The 17,939-nt window shown below is 40.4% G+C and overlaps 3 protein-coding genes across 7 annotated transcripts in view; 2 read left to right on the top strand and 1 right to left on the bottom strand.

The window, feature by feature from the left end:
• The window catches only part of rps12 (ribosomal protein S12), a 177,963-nt gene that overhangs the window by 32,472 nt on the left and 127,552 nt on the right, over window positions 1-17,939 (bottom strand). The window lies entirely within an intron of this gene.
• Window positions 1,887-9,090, top strand: lca5 (lebercilin LCA5). The gene is made up of 10 exons (XM_071479083.1): window positions 1,887-2,027; window positions 2,694-2,789; window positions 3,961-4,376; window positions 4,781-5,022; window positions 5,132-5,437; window positions 5,698-5,835; window positions 5,989-6,085; window positions 6,413-6,549; window positions 6,659-6,836; window positions 6,946-9,090. The coding sequence occupies exons 3-10, from the start codon at window positions 3,983-3,985 to the stop codon at window positions 7,866-7,868; spliced, it is 2,415 nt and encodes an 804-aa protein (XP_071335184.1). The 5' UTR covers window positions 1,887-2,027; window positions 2,694-2,789; window positions 3,961-3,982; the 3' UTR covers window positions 7,869-9,090.
• Window positions 9,217-16,091, top strand: fam167ab (family with sequence similarity 167 member Ab). Of its 4 annotated transcripts, none has more exons than XM_071479105.1 (3): window positions 9,217-9,349; window positions 12,537-12,878; window positions 14,246-16,091. In XM_071479105.1, the coding sequence occupies exons 2-3, from the start codon at window positions 12,540-12,542 to the stop codon at window positions 14,507-14,509; spliced, it is 603 nt and encodes a 200-aa protein (XP_071335206.1). In that variant the 5' UTR covers window positions 9,217-9,349; window positions 12,537-12,539; the 3' UTR covers window positions 14,510-16,091. The 4 variants fall into 4 exon arrangements, with proteins under 4 accessions (XP_071335206.1, XP_071335202.1, XP_071335203.1 ...); XM_071479101.1 differs by having other exon boundaries at window positions 9,232-9,349; window positions 12,307-12,878; XM_071479102.1 differs by having other exon boundaries at window positions 9,235-9,349; window positions 12,506-12,878.

Here is a 17,939-nt window from a genome sequence, read left to right on the forward strand (position 1 = left end):
ATTATGAGTTTGTACTAAGTTTAACATGGGCTATTGTAACTAATTTTTAAGTGTCCAGATCTAGGTTTCCTATTCTTTTAATTAGCATTTTAACGTTTTTAAGGATTTTTTTCTTTTTTGAAATGTTTCTAAAACATTATGCGAAGCACTTTGAATTGCGTTTTTGTATGTAATGTGCATTACAAATAGCGGATTCTTCATAGAATCAACTGGATGAAGATGGATTGCACAGTATGAGTAAGAAACCATATCTGCAGCTGTGAATGACATTTTCTATTTTTATTTGTGTGAACGACGATCACATTTCTGGTATCAGCTGGTAAGATAGTGGCGCATTAATGACATACTATTCAAACACTAAGTAAATATGTATGAACATAATGCTGGTATAGACATTTAGCTATGTATGTCAAAGCCATGGATGTATTATAAGACCTGGAGAGCTCAGCCTTGCAGCCAATTATTTCCAGTGGCCACTCGTGGTATTGCAGCTCAGTGTACAGTTTGCTAAATGTCGAGTGGCATTCATCATTTAAATTAAATCTTTATAAAAAATAATTTTGATATATTTTTCATTTTCAAATCAAATATCTGTGAAACAGAACAGTGAAAAATAGAAAGAGCAATGATGGGACATAACGCATAACTACAGCACTGCGCAGTTTTTTGTTTTTGTTTTTTGTTTTTTTTTTAAAGATGGCAAGGCTTACAAATATGCTTCTCAATGACAGAAAGTAAATGTAATAACTTTATCTGATGAGTTGTAGTTATCTGTCACATGCAGCATCCATATCATAAAAATGCCTAAAAGACAATTTAAACGTAATATTTTTGCCTGGTTATGATTTTTTAAATGTTGATTCCAATGTGACTTTAGGCTCTAAAGCTTCAAACTGAATGTTGTTGCTGTTGCCGTTTTAAATCCGTGGTTTAAAGCCCCGGGCCGGTCCTGTAGAGATCTATTACACATCCATGGTAGGGATCATGGATGTATTATAAGACCTGGATGGCACCATGGGTCTTGCAATACATCCATGGTGGGGATACTCTGAAGGTTCCCACCCGGTAACGTTCCCTCGGGAACGTTCGGCGAACGTTCCGCGGCGAACGTTCGGCGAACGTTCAGCGAAGGTTCTCCCGGGAACGTTTGAGGAATGTTCAGCGAACGTTCCGCGATGTAAAAAGCACCTTAACCCACCTTGTTACCGGATGTTATGCTAACTTCTGGTTTGACCTCTCTGTGTTTTTAAAATAGATCTTGATCTTGAGTGAGGCCTCAGCTGACAAAGCATGTTTTCATTCATGGATTATTACATTCCTGAAAAAAGTGTAAGAAGTGACGAATAAGTGCGACAAAAAAAAAAACAAAAAAAACAAAACACAAAATCAATGAACCTTGATGTGTGTAGAAGAAAACTCGCCTTTGTGCCGTTTATTCACTTTTCACACTAACTTGTTCTCATCCTGACGACGCTAGCAGTAACCTAGCAACCATCCTCGTTCCCGAGACACAGCGGGACCGCGGATAGAGTGTACGCGCACAGTGGTGACGTCACTTTTCTGGGCTTTTTCTGAGCTTTGAAAAACTTTTACAAAAATTAAAACCCACATGGCTTAAAAATATGCATTAGAAAGATTGACATTTGGCTGTGTGCACAGCTGGAGGTGTCCTGTTAAAAGTTTCACAGCCCTCTCTTTTACTATTGCGGTCTATGGGAAAAATGCTTTTTGGGCCGCAGGGGGATTTTTCGCTGCAACACCACGAGTGGTCCCTGGAAAACATTGGCTGCCGGGCTGAGCGGCGGCGCTCTCCAGGTCTTATAATACATCCATGGTCAAAGCACGTACTACAGTGCCACTCTGGTGGGAGACCGTCATTTCAGGAAGTGCTATGGTTGCCATGGTGCGGCGTCAGCGGCTGGACTGGAGCAAAGCTCAAGGCGTGGACTGAAAACAAAAAATAGCATCTGAAGGCCCCTGACTGGCAGGATTACTCCGTGTTGCTGCTTTACTTTGGATAATTACAGGTTAGCGCATTTTTAAAAGGACAGTTATGACCGTCGCCAAAAAGGGCATATGGCTATGCTGAGTTATATCTAACGGTACTTAAGATTGCTAAAGTTCATGCTAGTTAGCTTGCTAACAGTTTAAGCTATGTAGCTAACGTTAGCCAATCAAGTCTGAACAAGAAGTTGTTTATTGCTACTAAGTTAAACGTAAACCAAATAACGCCAGCAAGATTTTTTAAGTAAACGCGGAAATGGACAGGTTAGTGCCAGCGGTCCCCGAGTGGTAACGCTAAAACACATCCCACCTGTTGATGGTTTTTTGTTGCCATCCTAGCATTAGGTGGCAATAAGCTCACTCAGCATCGATAGCTTTTTAGAACGACTTGCATGTTATCTTTTGCAAATATCAGTGCGCTAAAATGCTTTTGGCATCGTCTCCCACTTTTTTTCTTCTATTTACATGTATTTGATAATGCTGCATATAGGGCCCGCAGATGTGTCGTTGGTTTCAGGTGTTACATTGTGTTGCTTGTACTTGGCAGATAGTCCGACAACAATGGTAATGCACCTGTCAACAGCAGACAGCCTATCTTAATCCAATCAGTCCGTGACAGAGTGAGCAGGTCGGGTATGGCTACTACTTCCGCTGTAGTAGATTGGTGACAATCTGTTTGTTTTTACCAGAGATGAGACAGCTAACTAAGCGTTTCCAGGAACCTGGAGACAATCGTCTACAATCATGATTAAGACGACAGAGGTGATTGGGACATGATGTGTGTGGTGAGTTTTACAATATTTCAATCGATTCAGTTAGGTCATAATGAAAATGAAATGTTAGTTCATATGATTATCAAAAGTTTGTTTTTATCATCAAAAATCAAAGTTTGAATAATGAATATTGAGGAGAAAAAATGGCAGAAGTACCATTTTTGTCTTTTGATTGATTTTTAGTCCTCATGTAAAAAAGAGTATCATTTAGCAAAGCTTAACATTGTTTTCAGAAACGGAAAAACATAAAAGGTTTATATTTAGGCATAGGACCTCTCTGCCCTGCTTGACCTACAATGATGCTCTTCTCTATTTATGGTGATGCGGCTGTGTGTACTGGTGTTGCCATAGATACTTGCCCATCAAGTGGTTCTGTTATTGTCAGGGCTAATGAAAAGGCCAGATGACTGTATGACCTTTACATCCCATTAACACAAATACTGAGGAGCATACTCATTCCTTATTATTAAGTTTGACTCATATGTTTATTCTTCAAATTAATTAAGGTTGCTTGGTCTCTTACAATTCAAACACACAAAAAAACTGAAGGGGTTAGACTGACAGAAAAAATTTTTTTTTTACATAAGATATACACACAGAGAAAACTAAATATATACAGTGTGAGGCACACTAAATATTATATATGAAACATAATATCTACAATAAATATAAAAGGAATATAAATCTAGAACACCTGAAGACCTAACTTCTACTTAATTTTAATTTTCTCCTTTTTTACATTTTGTATTTGTATATGTGCATTTTGTTGCAGTCAGTTTAATAAATCACTAGGGCTGACAGGGGGCAGGCTAGTATTTAGTTTGTAGCAACAGTGTTGTTGAAATAGTGATATCATACAACATTCAGCGTCATGGAAAATTCCACCTCGTGTATTGTCGCTTAGTGACCAAGATACACAATACAGAAAACCTGAGAGAAACCAGTTAGCCTAGCTTCTTATTACTGTTCTGGATGACTTTTGATTATTTTCGCCTGGGTTGCAAAGTAAAAATGCTGAGATCACTTCACCATAGGACTTTTATTATAAGTTCTTCTAAATCAGGTAAGGTACGTCCTGTACAAGTAGACCTTTGTTAATGTCAAATTATAACTCAGACATCAGACATCCTAATATAAGTCTAATTCATTTCTTTTCCACTTTCTGTGTTAAATTTCAACACAGCATTTCTTCTGAAAGTGACAACATGGAATCTGAAAATGCCACTGACCTATATGAAGACAATCGGGATGTTGATCTGAGTCGTGAGTCCCTCAGGAGTAAAAAGAAAGATTCCCGAGCATCATCCTTCCAAAAAGAGAAAAATAACTTTCGGGACAAGATTGCAGATGATGATGAAAAAGACAGCAATGTTGAGATTAGATCAAAAACCAGAACCTGGCATTCAGACCCTGATCGGGACCAGATATCAGATGAAGAGGGGCGGAGAAGTAGTGGGTCATTTTACTCCGAGGACTATGAGAATGAGTCTCTGTCAGAGCGTTCGCTGTCACAATATTCTCAGTCCCGGACTCCATCCCCTACTCCTCAAAGAGGGGTGCGGACGAAGAGGATTTCCGGCAGCCCCCTTTACAAGACAGGTATGTGGGAAGTGATAAGTTTAGACGGATGAATGAATGAAACTTAATCCTTACTGGTTACATTTGCTTACTGTCCAGGTGGTGGCAGTGTAAGGTAGCTTTTATCATGGTGATTTCTGTAGAGGAAAATTTTTATAAGCAGTTTTCACCCTATACTTACAAATACATTGGTAAATATTGTTATACACAAGAAATTTCTCCTTCTGAAGGTCCATCTTAATATTATAAAAGTTGTTACCAACTGTTTTGCTTGGTTAGTATTTTCTATGTAGCTTAAACCTTAAATTATATTCACTATTGAATTGGAATGAACTTAATATCCATGTGTTTCAGTAATGGCCTGTAAAAGTAAGTGTTGATTGACTTTTAATTATTTCTACATCATGTGTGTTTCTATCTGGTAGGTGGTGTGGGGCGCCAAGGTGTATCCCGCCCGCAGCGTCTAGGTGGCCAACCTCTGATCCATCAGCATCGCAGGGGAGGGCGAGCACAAAGCAAGGAGTCCACACCCCCTAAAGACCTGGACCTTGTGACCAAGCGGATGCTTTCAGCCCGCCTGCTAAAGATCAATGAATTGCGTAATGCTCTTGCCGAGCTGCAACAGCGTACTGATGAGCTGCAGAGGGAAAACCGAATTCTCAGACAGGTAGGCCTAACCCTCTACCTGGAATGGTATTTGTTTTCTTGTTTCCTTCCTCGTCACCTTCAACACCTGTGGCATTCTGAAATGGAATGTCTTCTTTTCCATGCTGCAGCTTCAGGTCCGTCAAGAGAAAGCCCTGCAGCGCTACGATGACACCGAAAGTGAGATTTCTCAGCTCTTGGCCCGTCACTCCAACGAGACCCATGTGCTGCGTGAACGGCTCAGGCGCACTCAAGAGCGGGAACGAGTGGCTGAGCGGCGGCTGAAGGATAGCGAGGAGCAGTTGCATAGGAGTCAGGCGACCATCACCCGGCTAAAGAAGCTGGTCGACCAGCGAGAGTTAGGAGCCAGGGATGAGCTGAGCCGCAGGCTGGAAGAAGAGAAGGCACGGGGTCAAGAGGCAGAACGCAAGATTAAGGTAAATTTATAATGGAGTTTGTTTATTTACCAAGTAATTTATTGATGAAGCTGAGCTCTGCAAATGTTCTCCTTTTGTGTCCCTCTGAATCAATAAATGGAGATGGTCTAAGAATTGAATGTTTTTCCTATTGGCTATTGCGTTCAAGGGGGTAGAAACTCTCTGACAGCACTGTATACACTAGTAAACCCTGCAACTAGAGTAGCGTAGGCAGTCTCAGAGTTGATTCTGTGCATTTGTTTAACTGTGTATATTTGAAGGAGCTGGAGCGTAGCATGGAGCTGAGCAACAGCAGTTACCAGAGACAGTTGGCTGCAGAAAGGAAGAAGACCATCAGTGCCCAGGATGAGATCAGGACCCTGCAGGAGGAACTGGAACGACTGACCAATAAACTTAAGGTGCATATACAATACCAGTCAAAAGTGTTTCCAAACTTTTGAGTGGTACTGTACACAAAAACATACTTTAAATAGCCATTGAAGCAAATTGTCCTCCTTTATGATTTTTATGTCCATAAAGAGCAGTTTTGGTTATTTGTGGTTTCTTATCAGGAGAAGGAAAGAGAACTGGATACCAAGAACATTTATGCCAACCGCATGGTGAAAGCCTCGCAAAGAAAAGATACTGACAGTTGCACAAAGCGGAAAGGTAAGACATAACCGGTGGTTGCTGGAATTGTCTTAAGTTTATCTGTGTATTTATCACAAAATCTAATAATGCTTGTATTGCTTCTGCGGTCGTGAAAGACGTGGAACAATTAAAAGAAATTTTGTTCTTACCAAGACTGTTGTTGGTCTCTACATTGAAATGGGCTTCAAGGAAATTTGTTAATATAAATACTTAAATTGCTTAGAGTACATCAAAAAATGACAACATGAATGCTAATAAATATTAGTGCTCTTTGTCAAGAGATGGTGAGGAATAGAATTAGCAAAATTGATTCTAATATATACTCTGCCTTTATTTCACATGTAGTCCTGAGCAGGAACAGCACCAAGGCAGTGCAGACTGAAGACAGAGCATCTAGTCTTGATTTCCCCACACCTCCCCCCGCCATCACTGATGCCAGTGATTACAATGAGCAAGGACCTGATGAATACTTATCACTCAAAGTAAAGTGTCCACTCACCTTTACCACTATCCACATTTCATCTTCTGGTTTAGTACAAAGTTTGCCACTGTTATTTGTCATTCATCTGTTGTAACTTTTTCCCCCAACAGGAACTTGACAGAGTGGACGGACCGGTAGAGGCAGAGGACAGGCATCAAAACTTGGAACAGCAGAAGATGAAAGACAGAGAAAAAGACAGAGACAGGGAGAAAGAGCAAGAGAAGGAGAAACAGCAACTCAACCAGGAGCTGAATGTGCTTGAAGAGAAGGCAAAGAGACTAAGAGATGGTAAAGGCAAAAGTTAACCTATACATACTTATTTTTCTGAATTAGTAAAAAGCATGAGAAAGCAAGAGTAATCACTGTTACTTTAAGCTAATGCACACTGTGTCTACAGGCTGGGAGAAAGAAATGGAAGAAGAAGACAGAAAGAAGGCAAGTTCCCTGTTTAACCAGAAGACAGAAGAGAACAACAGGAAGCGTGGTCATGTCCTGGAGGAGGTGGAGAGGTGGAACCAGGAGGCTCTGACCAATCAACATGCAGCAGAGGAAGGACGTCGCAAAAAAGAGCAACTGCTGGCTAAGATGCGTGAAATAGATCGTCAAAACCAGGGCGCCCCGGACTCCATTTTTGCTGCGTCAAGTCCCTCTGAGCCTAATAAAAGTACCAGTGTCCATTATTCTCCTCGTCCTCCTGAGCAGAGGGACAATACCTCTTCAATTTTCAGCCTCACAGAATCAGAGGAGTCGACCAGTTTGCGTGCTGGTGCTGGAAGCAGAGAAGGTGGAAGGAGAAGACCAGGCATAGAGGGCGGAGCATTTGCAACAGGAATGGGGAGGAGAGCCATACGCACCCAAATCTCCAGTGACGACTTGGCCTTCGGAAGCTACGCCCCTTCTTTCGGAGTTTCAGTTTCCCGGGGGTCTTCTGGTTTCCCTCCACCTCCACCCAAAGAGGACAGGGACTCTGCATTAGAAGCAATAGGTGTTTTTAGTCTCAGAGGGGTGGAGACAGAAAAAGAAAAGGACATGGAAAAAGGAGTGGGGAAGGACAGGAAGTCTAGCCTAATGCAGCAGCTATTTGGTGCCCTGGCCACACCTGTTGGGGACAGTGTGGGCATGTCCAATAAAATGGAGGTCCTCAGTAGTCCTCCAACAACCAATGGAGTACGTTCAAGAAGGGACGGGCTGTTCAGCTTCAGCTCAGGGTCTTCCACCCCTCCAGCATCCTCTCTGAGCACCGTACATGTAGCAGATAGCAGACCTGCCGTCCGTGCCATCACCTCATTTGATGATGACATAGAGGAACTGACTTTATGAAAGTAATTTAGATCGGAGGTCATCAGCCTCATGGTAGGTAATCACATCTGTCAGCCACAAAATTAGACACCATGGGGTGATTTCCAAAATATAAGGAATTGAATATTGAACTTGGTCTATAGATATTAAACACTATAAAAGATTCTACATCATCAACAAAATAAAACATAGAAGGGAAGAAACTGTCTACAAAGTAGCCAAAATACTATATGACTTTATAAATGAGAAATAATTTAACCTGTGTTACTGTCTTTAATGTTTCATCATGTAGAAAATGAGGACTTGAATGTGGTTTTCAGGTATTCAGGTGACTGGTTTTACAAAAAACTTTTAACCTTTTTATTTGTTTTAATACCAGTTGCACTTTTATGACTTTTATTTGTTGTATTTGTAAAATCTGAAGACATGTTTCACAGGTTGCAATCCGGATTTCCCATTAGAATATGACTGGTAGTTCATCTGAGAAATACAAAGTCTACAATGCCACAACACAAAGGGTCCCCACACCTAGAACATTTGTCCAATCAACACAAAGGCCTGACATGCAAGCAATACAGACACACTGAAACTGGATGTAAATGTAATAATTGGTTGGTTAAGGATCCTGGAATTTTTATTTTTATTTTTATTTATTAATTTTTTGTGGTTAGGGTTTGAGCAAAATGTATTCCATAAAGTTTGGTGAAAACTTTTAGATTCCAAGCCACAAGAAGTTACCGCTAACTGAAATGACAATCATTCGTTATGTCGACTGATTCCTGAATGTCTGACAATACAGAAAGTGGGTTGTTTATTTCTGCAGACTTCTAATTAAATGTAAGTGGGAAAATGCCATTGGCATATATTGAACATAGTGAAGCTCACTGAACAGTTGTGTAGTTTGGGTGCAATTTAGCACATGTTTTGTATCAAAAAGAAAAATCACCAGCACTAAGATAGTGAATGCTCAAGGGCCTTGTCCCCTGCATTGATATGTCCTGTGATGGCAGCACTATACTGACCAGACAATCAGCACTAATCAGTATATTTTACACGGTTTTCAGGAGCTCTTTGTATTTATTCTTCCAAAAATTAATATAGTAATTTTCGTCAGGAAAATGTGTAACTTATGGAAACTTTGTGCTTAATATTTTGTACTTATCCAATTGTATTGTGTAGAAAGAGAAAAAAAAAAGTTGTATTTGTGGTATTTTGTTGAATGAAAATAAATGATAGGAGCATATGTTGCCTGGTTATCAGACTGTGGCGCACTGGCAGTAATATTCATGCGGCGTGAAGTCTGATAGGGATTCCTGGGACGTCTCTAAGCAACCAGAACCTGACGCAACCGCCCCGCCCCCTCCTCCGGTAGCTCCTTGCTCAAAAACAAGTGGACCGTGGAGCTGTGGAGGGGATAACATGAGAAAGAGTGAGGAGGATGATCTTCACTGAGACGAGCAGGCCGAGTGCAAGAGGGACCGCCGCTGGGAGATTCTTACCAGGTACACCGGCCGTACGCGGTGTAGATTAGTGCTGGTGTGTTTTATTAGTGTGTTTCATCTTGCTTCAGAGGAGGCTGGAGTGAATGATGTAGAATATGTGGAGGTAACATCACCCGGTTTAAGTAAGTTAAACGTTTCAAAGTCTTTTTCTTATCTAATTTATCATTTTTTTTACCTAAATTAATCTAAGCTATTTAAAGGAGACAATGAGAACCACGTGTGATTGTGGTGAGAAAACTGAATGGGCAGCATGAAATGATGGTTTCAACTGAGTAAACCTGGACACAACTTTATATCCCGACCTTCTCCCTCTTATGGGCTAAACTAAAGTGAATTATACGTTGTTATTATTATTATTATTAGTTATTATTAAGTCAGAAAAATGGATTTCGTTGTATTTAATTGTTGATGTTTTTCCTACCATGTTCCTTTATATAATGCTGTGTGTTTGTGGCATGTGTGACTACAACCCATCCAACAAAGCTAAGCAGACATAAAAAGTTTAAATTATGTTTGATGCTCACAACATGTGACATTTACACTGATACTGTAACAAATGCCTGCCAATGTGCTTTTTATTTAAATGCATCTCTCCTTTTCTGAGTACAATAGGAAAGGGACACCTGTTAATACTAATATCTAACATGGTATTCTCTCTCCTTCAGTTGTGATTGGTTTAGGAGGTTTAACTAAGTGTCTGTTGCCATAATGAAGGAATCCAACATGCCACAGTAATGCGGTGTTTACCTTTATGAATGGCTTTTGTGTTAACACTGGCTATTCATCTCTTTGAGCTAACCCCTGATGCTGCACAATGATTTCTATGGATAATGCTGATATTCTCATGTACTCTGTAGCAACACTGCAGATTGAAATTCAGCACCTCTGAATGGGACTGACTCAGAGGCGAGTTATACTATAGATTGAAGAGATACACGCTGGAGGCTGATTAGTCACCCTGAGGTCATGTTTGTTGTGTAGACATGTCTGCATTTTCCAGATAGGAGAGCCAGACTTCCAAAGCTCTTTAGCCAGATGAGGTTTTGGCATTTCATATTCCAACACCACAAAAATAAATTGTATTGGCGTGGCAACACTGCAGCCGCATGTTGCCAAGCAATCAAATTCTGCAGCCTTGAAACCAGAGGAATGTATGGGTGATGCTTGGCAATTTGGATGCCATTTAGGACATTTGGATAATGGGGATAAATAATCCTTTTCCTCCACGATTAGCTAGTGTGCCCATTTGCCCCAGGCTGCATCTGATATTCAGTATATTTTGGCTCTCTTTAGATGAAGATTTCCTGCTGGTCTATACAAAAGTGGCTGGGTTCACCAAAAGAGCTTCTTAAATGATCAAGCAGCCAACAAGAGGTTGGTTTGCTGTTATGATTTTATACCCTTTATTTCTTCATAACTGCGACCGTAGCTTGTTGTATAATATTTGCTTACACACACCATCTTTCTAATCCTTTTAGCTCTGCTGTTTCTTTTTTACAATCTAAATTACTTCCTCACTGTACATACGCGGTCTTTACAGACTCTTTAAAAATGCATGTGGCATGGATTTTCCCTCTCTTTTATTGGTGTCCTGTAACAATGTGGTCTCCAGAGACACACTGATTCCAGTAGAAAATAAGGAGAGGATCCATTCCTGTGCATCCATAAGTCAGCTACTCTGCACACAGTCAGAGGTCTATTTTACCTTGCAGAACAGCCAAGCCTATCATTAGATACAAGGGCAATGACTTCACTGCTGGTCTGCTGTACCCATCATGGAATAACTGAGTGCTAACCACTTACTGAGTGCCTGAAGACTTTGTAAGAAGACACTGGGCAGAAAGTCTGTTTTTGCCGCCGCTGTGTGTGTTGCTATATCGTTTAAGAGGCCGCATTAAAGATTTAGTTTGTGACTTTTTCCTGAATTAGTCTTGCTTGTGGGCCTCCAGGGTTTCTAAAATAGCCAGAGCATGTGTAGCATAATAAAAAAAATACAGGTCATGTCATATAACTTTTTAGCTAACTTTTCCTTTAGCGCCACAAGGTTGATATTAGTAGTTTTATGTTAAATATCTTCATGGCCATGGCTTGAGATTGGTATAGACATTCCTTAGGATGAAATGTAGAAAACTTTGGTGAGACACTGACTCTGTACAATTTTTTTTGTTCACGACCATAATGCAAAACCAATGACATTCCTGTCATCCTCAGGTGTCGTTTGTGTCCCGTGCTGATTACCAAATTTTAGCATACACGCTAAATAAAGATGATGAACACAGTAAACATTATACCTGCTGAACATTAGCGTGTCAGCATTGTCATTGAGCATGTGAGATGCTAGCTTGTAATGTGCTTTTCTTGGAAAAAAAAAACAAAACAAAACAACTAATAACTAAATCTGCCCGTGTGGAGTCATTAAATCCGCCCATAATGATCCAGATCCATTAAAGTAACATTTGAAGCATTTGCATCAATGCTACATATGTTCTGAGCTGTAAATAGAGGGGTTTCTCTAAAAGAGCGAGCCTACCAGCCACTCTGCCAGTCAGTCTGTCACCTCAGGTTGGTTCAGGCAATAAGCCCCGAGGACAGGAGGTGGAAAATCGCTGATTCATTTACAGTGCCTGTGTTGTTGCTATGGAAACGATTTGTTCCTGTTAAATGAAAATCCTCGAGGTGTGTTTCCTCAGCGTGCTGCTCCTTTAATATGTAACATGTGCGAAGCCTAAATCAGTTTACAGCGTTACAGTAGAAGATCGACAAACTTTCATTATAACCACCGCTCACTCTTGCTGAGATTTAAACTGTCCTGTTATACAACTGAGCCTGTCATGCCAAAGTTGAGGCACAGCCTTTTTGTCAGATGTCATGTCACGTTTGCCTCTCGTCGTTTTGAAATGGTTGTCAGTGGTATTGTCAGCAAATGTTTCACAACTTGCTTCTTCTCTCCTCTGCAGCACCTAAGATTAACTGCCTCTGGAACACCAATGGATCCATTAAAAATCCTTTAAAGATGGACTTTCCTGGCAAATAGCAGAAAAAAGTAGATGCAAGGACATAAAGTCACAACCATTGTCATTAGTAACAACGAAAGAGGCCACCAATGAAGGGCAGACACCTTTATTTTTTATTTTGACACATTTTTGTATTCAGCAGATTGATAATGGACGCCCCCTCATCTCCTCAGATCATGGTGGACAGGGTTGGTGTCTTAGACGAGGCAGAATGTGGGGAAGATGTGGATTTGCCTACAGATGACCATCTCATGACCTTGAAGGCCTTAACAGAGAAATTGAGGCTGGAGACCAGGAGACCCTCTTACCTGGAGTGGAAAGCCCGGCTGGAGACGGAAAGCTTCAGAGAGTCAGGAACAGGGAAATGCCCGATTCAAGAGGAGCCTGAAAGGAAACTAGTCGCACCCAAAGAGGCTGTAGTGAACTCTGAAGTGATTCAGTGCAAGTTGCAATCGGGAGTGCTGAAAGGATTTGGGAACATCGATGAGGCTCTAAGTTGGCTCAGGAGAGAACTGGTGAGACATTGCTGCTTTACAATGTAAAACTTTGTCACTGATTTCCCCTCATATTTGTGTTGCTTGCATATTTCAGAAAGTATTGCCGGACACTTGAGATTCAAATACACGTTATTTCACATTTTGAAGAGAAAATAGTCGCAGTTAAAGGCCAGAGACAAAGCTGAGATAACTTCATGCTACTTAACCAATTAGAATTTAACGATGCACACAAAGTCCAATCACTGTCCAGAAGAATCCCATTCAAATTAGTGAGTGAGATTGATTGGGTCTCAGGCATCTGACATTTCGTACACACAGTTTCTGCAAGTCTAATCATTTTACTCTGCTCAATTACTCTGCTCATTGGCCCACGCTTCATAAGCTTGGACTGAGCACGCAAAGAGGCCCTGACAGAAGCAGACTCATACTCACACAGTATGTGGCCACAAAGATTTTGCACAAAGACAGTGGACACAAAAGAGATAAAACTGAGAGAGCTTATGTTGAGTAACTTGTGTACGGATGTCCCACTGTGAGTTTTCTTTTTAGATTTTGTCACACAATAGGGACTGAAAGCATGGACCTCCAGTGAATGTAAATCATGTGAACTATGTATAATCTGTTGTTGGACTCATATCGAGAATTAAAAAACAGGTAAGCATATTAAAAAAAATGGTGTTTAAAGGAATAGTTTGACATTTTGGGGAATATGCCTCCAAGCAACTCCAAAAATCACTAACATTATTGTATTAGTATATGATTAAGAGAAATGTGAAAAAATTGTGGGAAAATGTCGCCAAAAAAATTGAAAAGTAGGCTTCGTTTCTTACCATATACGACTTGTAAAAATATTAAATTCTCACATCTGAGGCCCCACAACTAGCAAAGGTTTGACATCTTTGCTTATAAAAGCAATTATTCAATTATACAATATATAATACATTAGTGAGCTTTAGGGGTGCTGGCAGGGACAGAGCCTGAGCTGTTTCCTCTTGTTACCGGTCTCTGTGTTAAGATAAGCTAACCGGCTGCTGGCTGGAGGTTCATGTTTACTGTACACACATCAGAGTGAGTTAATATTCTTAGAATCAACAGCAAGTTTAAAAAAAACCTCCGGACATGTGTACATAGTATAATTAATCAATCATTTGTTAATTGTAAAACATTTTATTTGTTTTCAACCTTGGAAACTGCACCTTGACAAAAAATTCTCAACAGGTCTTCTGAAGCTTTCAGCCACATCTCATGATCTTCCCTCATAGACAGAGTTACTAAGTTGTCATGGAGATGGTTTAGTCGTTTCCATGTGACAAAATTTACACACAAGATAACATTAATTCACGGGTGGTTTGCGCGCACCTTCAGGTCTGTCTTCTTTTTTGCAGACTGACATGCGCTTGCAAGACCAGCAGCTGGCGAGGCAGCTCATGCGGCTCCGGAACGACATCAACAAGCTCAAGATTGAGCAGACGTGCCACCTGCATCGCAGGATGCTTAACGATGCCACCTTTGGCCTGGAGGAGCGGGACGAGCTGTCAGACCTGCTGTGTGAATGCCCGGTGACCCCGGGCCTCGGCCTCTCGGCCCCGCTGAGGCTCATCGGTGTCACAAAGATGAACATTAATTCTCGGCGATTCTCACTATGCTAGTGGGTCCTGAGACCGGAATACAAAATAGCTTGACTTTGTCTTTGCTCCAGTGCAACACGCCAGTCATGGCCATATATTAGTGATGAAATCCTTTGTGCATTTAGGGCTTGACCACAATGTTGAAAGATGAACCATGTTTTACAGGCCCTATAATCAAAGAGGGAGATTTAGGTAATGCATATAATTTAGAAGAAGAGTTTGACTTTGGTAATTACATATATAATGTTTATGCCACTAAACGTTACACGGCAGCTATATACAGCAACCTTTCTGTCTTAAAACCACAGCCAATTTTAGACCTTTGAGGCCAACATGACTTCTAACACAATACTTGCAGTTTTTTAACTAAAGTAAATACATTTCAAGCTTATTCCTGTCCACTTATTAAGCCTTATCATTTACCTTATACGTTTCCATGTACTTTGATTGTTTGCTGGGGCTTTTGTGGTTTCTATCTACAAGCCAAGAATTATCAAGCACAGAGTAAATATTTTACCGTATTTTTACTGCATATAGACCTCTGTATGATGCTTTCAGTGATAGTCAAGAATTTCTTGGATCTTAATTGAAATGTTATTAAAATGCCTTAATATTGATCCAAATTGTAAACTACATATCTAATGCATATTCTATTTAGCAAGTAGTAGTATCAATTTAGGGAGCATAGTTTTTTGTAGAATATGATGTAAATGATTTATTCCTTACAATGACTGTCACGTTGAACTAGCTACTGAACTTTTACTGAAGTTTGCTTCTGATAAATAAGGATGTCTTGCAAAGTTTTGACTGTTTTCACTGTTAGTTGGAGCTTTGCCTTGTTCTCTAATGGTTGAGCTCCAGCCATGAAGTAACCATTTAAAATGGCGTTCTCTTTTTGAAACAGAAACATGTTGGAGTTTCATGGATAAACATTGAATTATAACTCATTTAGATATCAGTGCATGTACCTGGTGGCATGATTAGATGGCTCCTGTTATAACCCCTGTTGGCAGTTACTCTATAATTTGATATAACATTGGATATATATACAGTAGGCGACTCACTTTCATAACAAGACCTTGGGTTTCGCGGGCTTGCAGTTGAAATGTGAGTACATGAAATTAAATACAACTTGTATCCCAATGCACACACCATGCACTAGGAAAATGAGATGCTTGCTCGTGGCCCAGATATGTTACAATACAATCTGAACACGTCACAGCTTTAAAGCTAACACACACCGTAACATCTTATTTGTTTCTAACAGCGGTACGGAAAGAACTGATTACCTCTTATATCAACCTCTGAAATGATGACTGACGTGTGTTACTGCTCAGACTGCGCCAACATTACATGATCGGCTTTCTGTACCAACATAATACCCGGCCTTTGACTCAGTTTGCCCTGTCCCCAGAGCAGTGAGGCACTATGCCAGCTGGCAAGAAAACAACTGCTATGCCGACTTGATCTTGTGTTAATGAGCCTATAATCAAATGGAACATGCCTTAAAAGGGTTTTGGTAAAATATGATACCATAAATGGGTCATTGTTAGTGCTAACTTGTTTTCACAAATGTACTGGAAATAAATAATCCATCAAGAGATTGGATGTATTACTTATTCAGTCTTTAATTTGCTGTCATCAAAACATAATCTCACTAATAGCTCTTTGTTTTCTTTCTGTTACTTAAATAAGGAAAAGAAGGGAGTCTTTTATCAGCACACTATGTATTAAAGTGCCCAATGAAGCATGGAAAGATCTCGAAGATCCTGTGCAGTAAAGATGCTTAAACACGCTGATCTAGCAGTGCTTCTGAGGACTTAATACCTAAACGTCACCATTATCATACCTGGTCTTTTTTTCTTTTTTTTTTTAACTTTTTAAAAAAGTTTTTTTAACTACTAACTTTGTGATAGGAGACATATTTCGTTAACAGATGCTTAAAGGAATATTTTGATGTACAGGGAAAAACAGCTAGCTGGGCTTTGTCCAAAGGTAATCTGCCAGCACCTCTAAAATTCACTTTTCAACTTTATCTGGTTTGTTTAAACTGTACAAAAACTGTAAAATCTGCAATTTGCTGCCTACAAGGTTATTCCCCCTTTTGTACAGATAAAGTAAACCAGATACATTTGTGTAATTAGTTTGTCTCAGAAGTGCTGGTGGGCTAATTCTGTTACCTCTCGACAAAGCCAGGCTAGCTGTTTCCCTCCGATTACAGTCTCTGTGCAAAGCTAAACCAACTGGCTAGTTGCTGTTGCTCCATATTGAACAGATAGATAAGAGTGATATTGATATTATATTCTAACTCTTGGCCACAAAGCGCTGAACTGTTCCTCTAAGCTTTGGAACATGACATAACATGAGTTGTGTCCCTCCACCTTTTTTCTTCAAATTAGCCTCTGTCACTCCTGTGTTAATGCCTTTGTTCTGCAAATACGTGTCATCTGTGCACACTGCACAAGAACTTGTGTAAACAGTTCCCACAGTCTGGGGTATATGTGAAGGCACGGACATGGGGGTCATGAGTTTTTGCATGTGAGGGTCAGCGTACCCCACTCACTGATCCCTGTGTCCTGGAGAGCCTGAAGTGGCATGTAATGAATGACTTTGTTGAGCCTGAGATTTTCATGCATGAGCTCCAGCTTTCTGTGAGCTTATCACCGCTGAAAGCCGCAACTCCTTTTGACTGAAAGGCTGCCAGAAATGTATGCGATGGCCATCACATACCTTTTCTAACAAGCTGCTGATGATCACGGTGGTTTCATTTCTCCTGCCGTTCTTGGTGATATGTAAACTATTATGATGAGGTAAATGCTGTGCAGTATTTTCTAAATCCAAGAAACAGTTTGTTCCAGAGAAAAGGACAAACAAAAAGTTCTTTGTGCTTGTTTAGACTCTGGTTCTGCCCAACAGCTGTCCCTGGGGTTTGCCATTTTATTAATTTCATGCCTAAACCATCTCATTTGCATGACAAAATTACTTGACAGGCATAAAATCAAGCACTATATTTGCCGTTGAAGCATGAAGACCAGATACTGTATAAGTGCCAGCCAAAATTAGGCCATGCTAAGAGTTTAAATAAGTTGGTTTTTGGATGATTTGGATATAAGCACTTTCTTTTTTCTCCCAGTTTGATTTTTAAGTATCTTAAAGAGGGATACCATCAGTTGATTGCTATCTTTCCTGTCTGTCTACCAGGAGCTTTTTTTTTTCTGATGGTCACAACTGGGAATGTAGGTGTTGTTCTGTTCCAGGAATATAACAGATGTGACGCCACAGAGAGGCACTTCTCACCATGACTGCACAGCAAACTCAAGCATGAATGGCTGACAGAGACCTCAGCAAGGTGAACCACAGGGTGAAACTGGCGAGAATCCCAGACTGCAGTCTTTGTGTAGTACTGCCACAGTACATCTCATCTCAGCAAAGATTCATTGCAAGGACGAGA

The sequence above is a fragment of the Trachinotus anak genome, unplaced genomic scaffold (assembly GCF_046630095.1).
Source record: "Trachinotus anak isolate AG129_WGS33_773 ecotype Australia unplaced genomic scaffold, CSIRO_AGI_Tana_v1 ptg000005l, whole genome shotgun sequence".
NCBI lineage: Eukaryota > Metazoa > Chordata > Actinopteri > Carangiformes > Carangidae > Trachinotus > Trachinotus anak.

Coding starts and splice junctions, on each gene's coding strand:
- fam167ab (XM_071479101.1), top strand. CDS start 12,513: ATGGACGCCCCCTCATCTCCTCAGATCATGGTGGACAGGGTTGGTGTC. Junction 12,879..14,245: donor GTTGGCTCAGGAGAGAACTG/GTGAGACATTGC, acceptor TCTTTTTTGCAG/ACTGACATGCGCTTGCAAGA.
- lca5 (XM_071479083.1), top strand. CDS start 3,983: ATGGAATCTGAAAATGCCACTGACCTATATGAAGACAATCGGGATGTT. Junction 5,438..5,697: donor AGGCAGAACGCAAGATTAAG/GTAAATTTATAA, acceptor GTATATTTGAAG/GAGCTGGAGCGTAGCATGGA. Junction 6,550..6,658: donor ATGAATACTTATCACTCAAA/GTAAAGTGTCCA, acceptor TTCCCCCAACAG/GAACTTGACAGAGTGGACGG.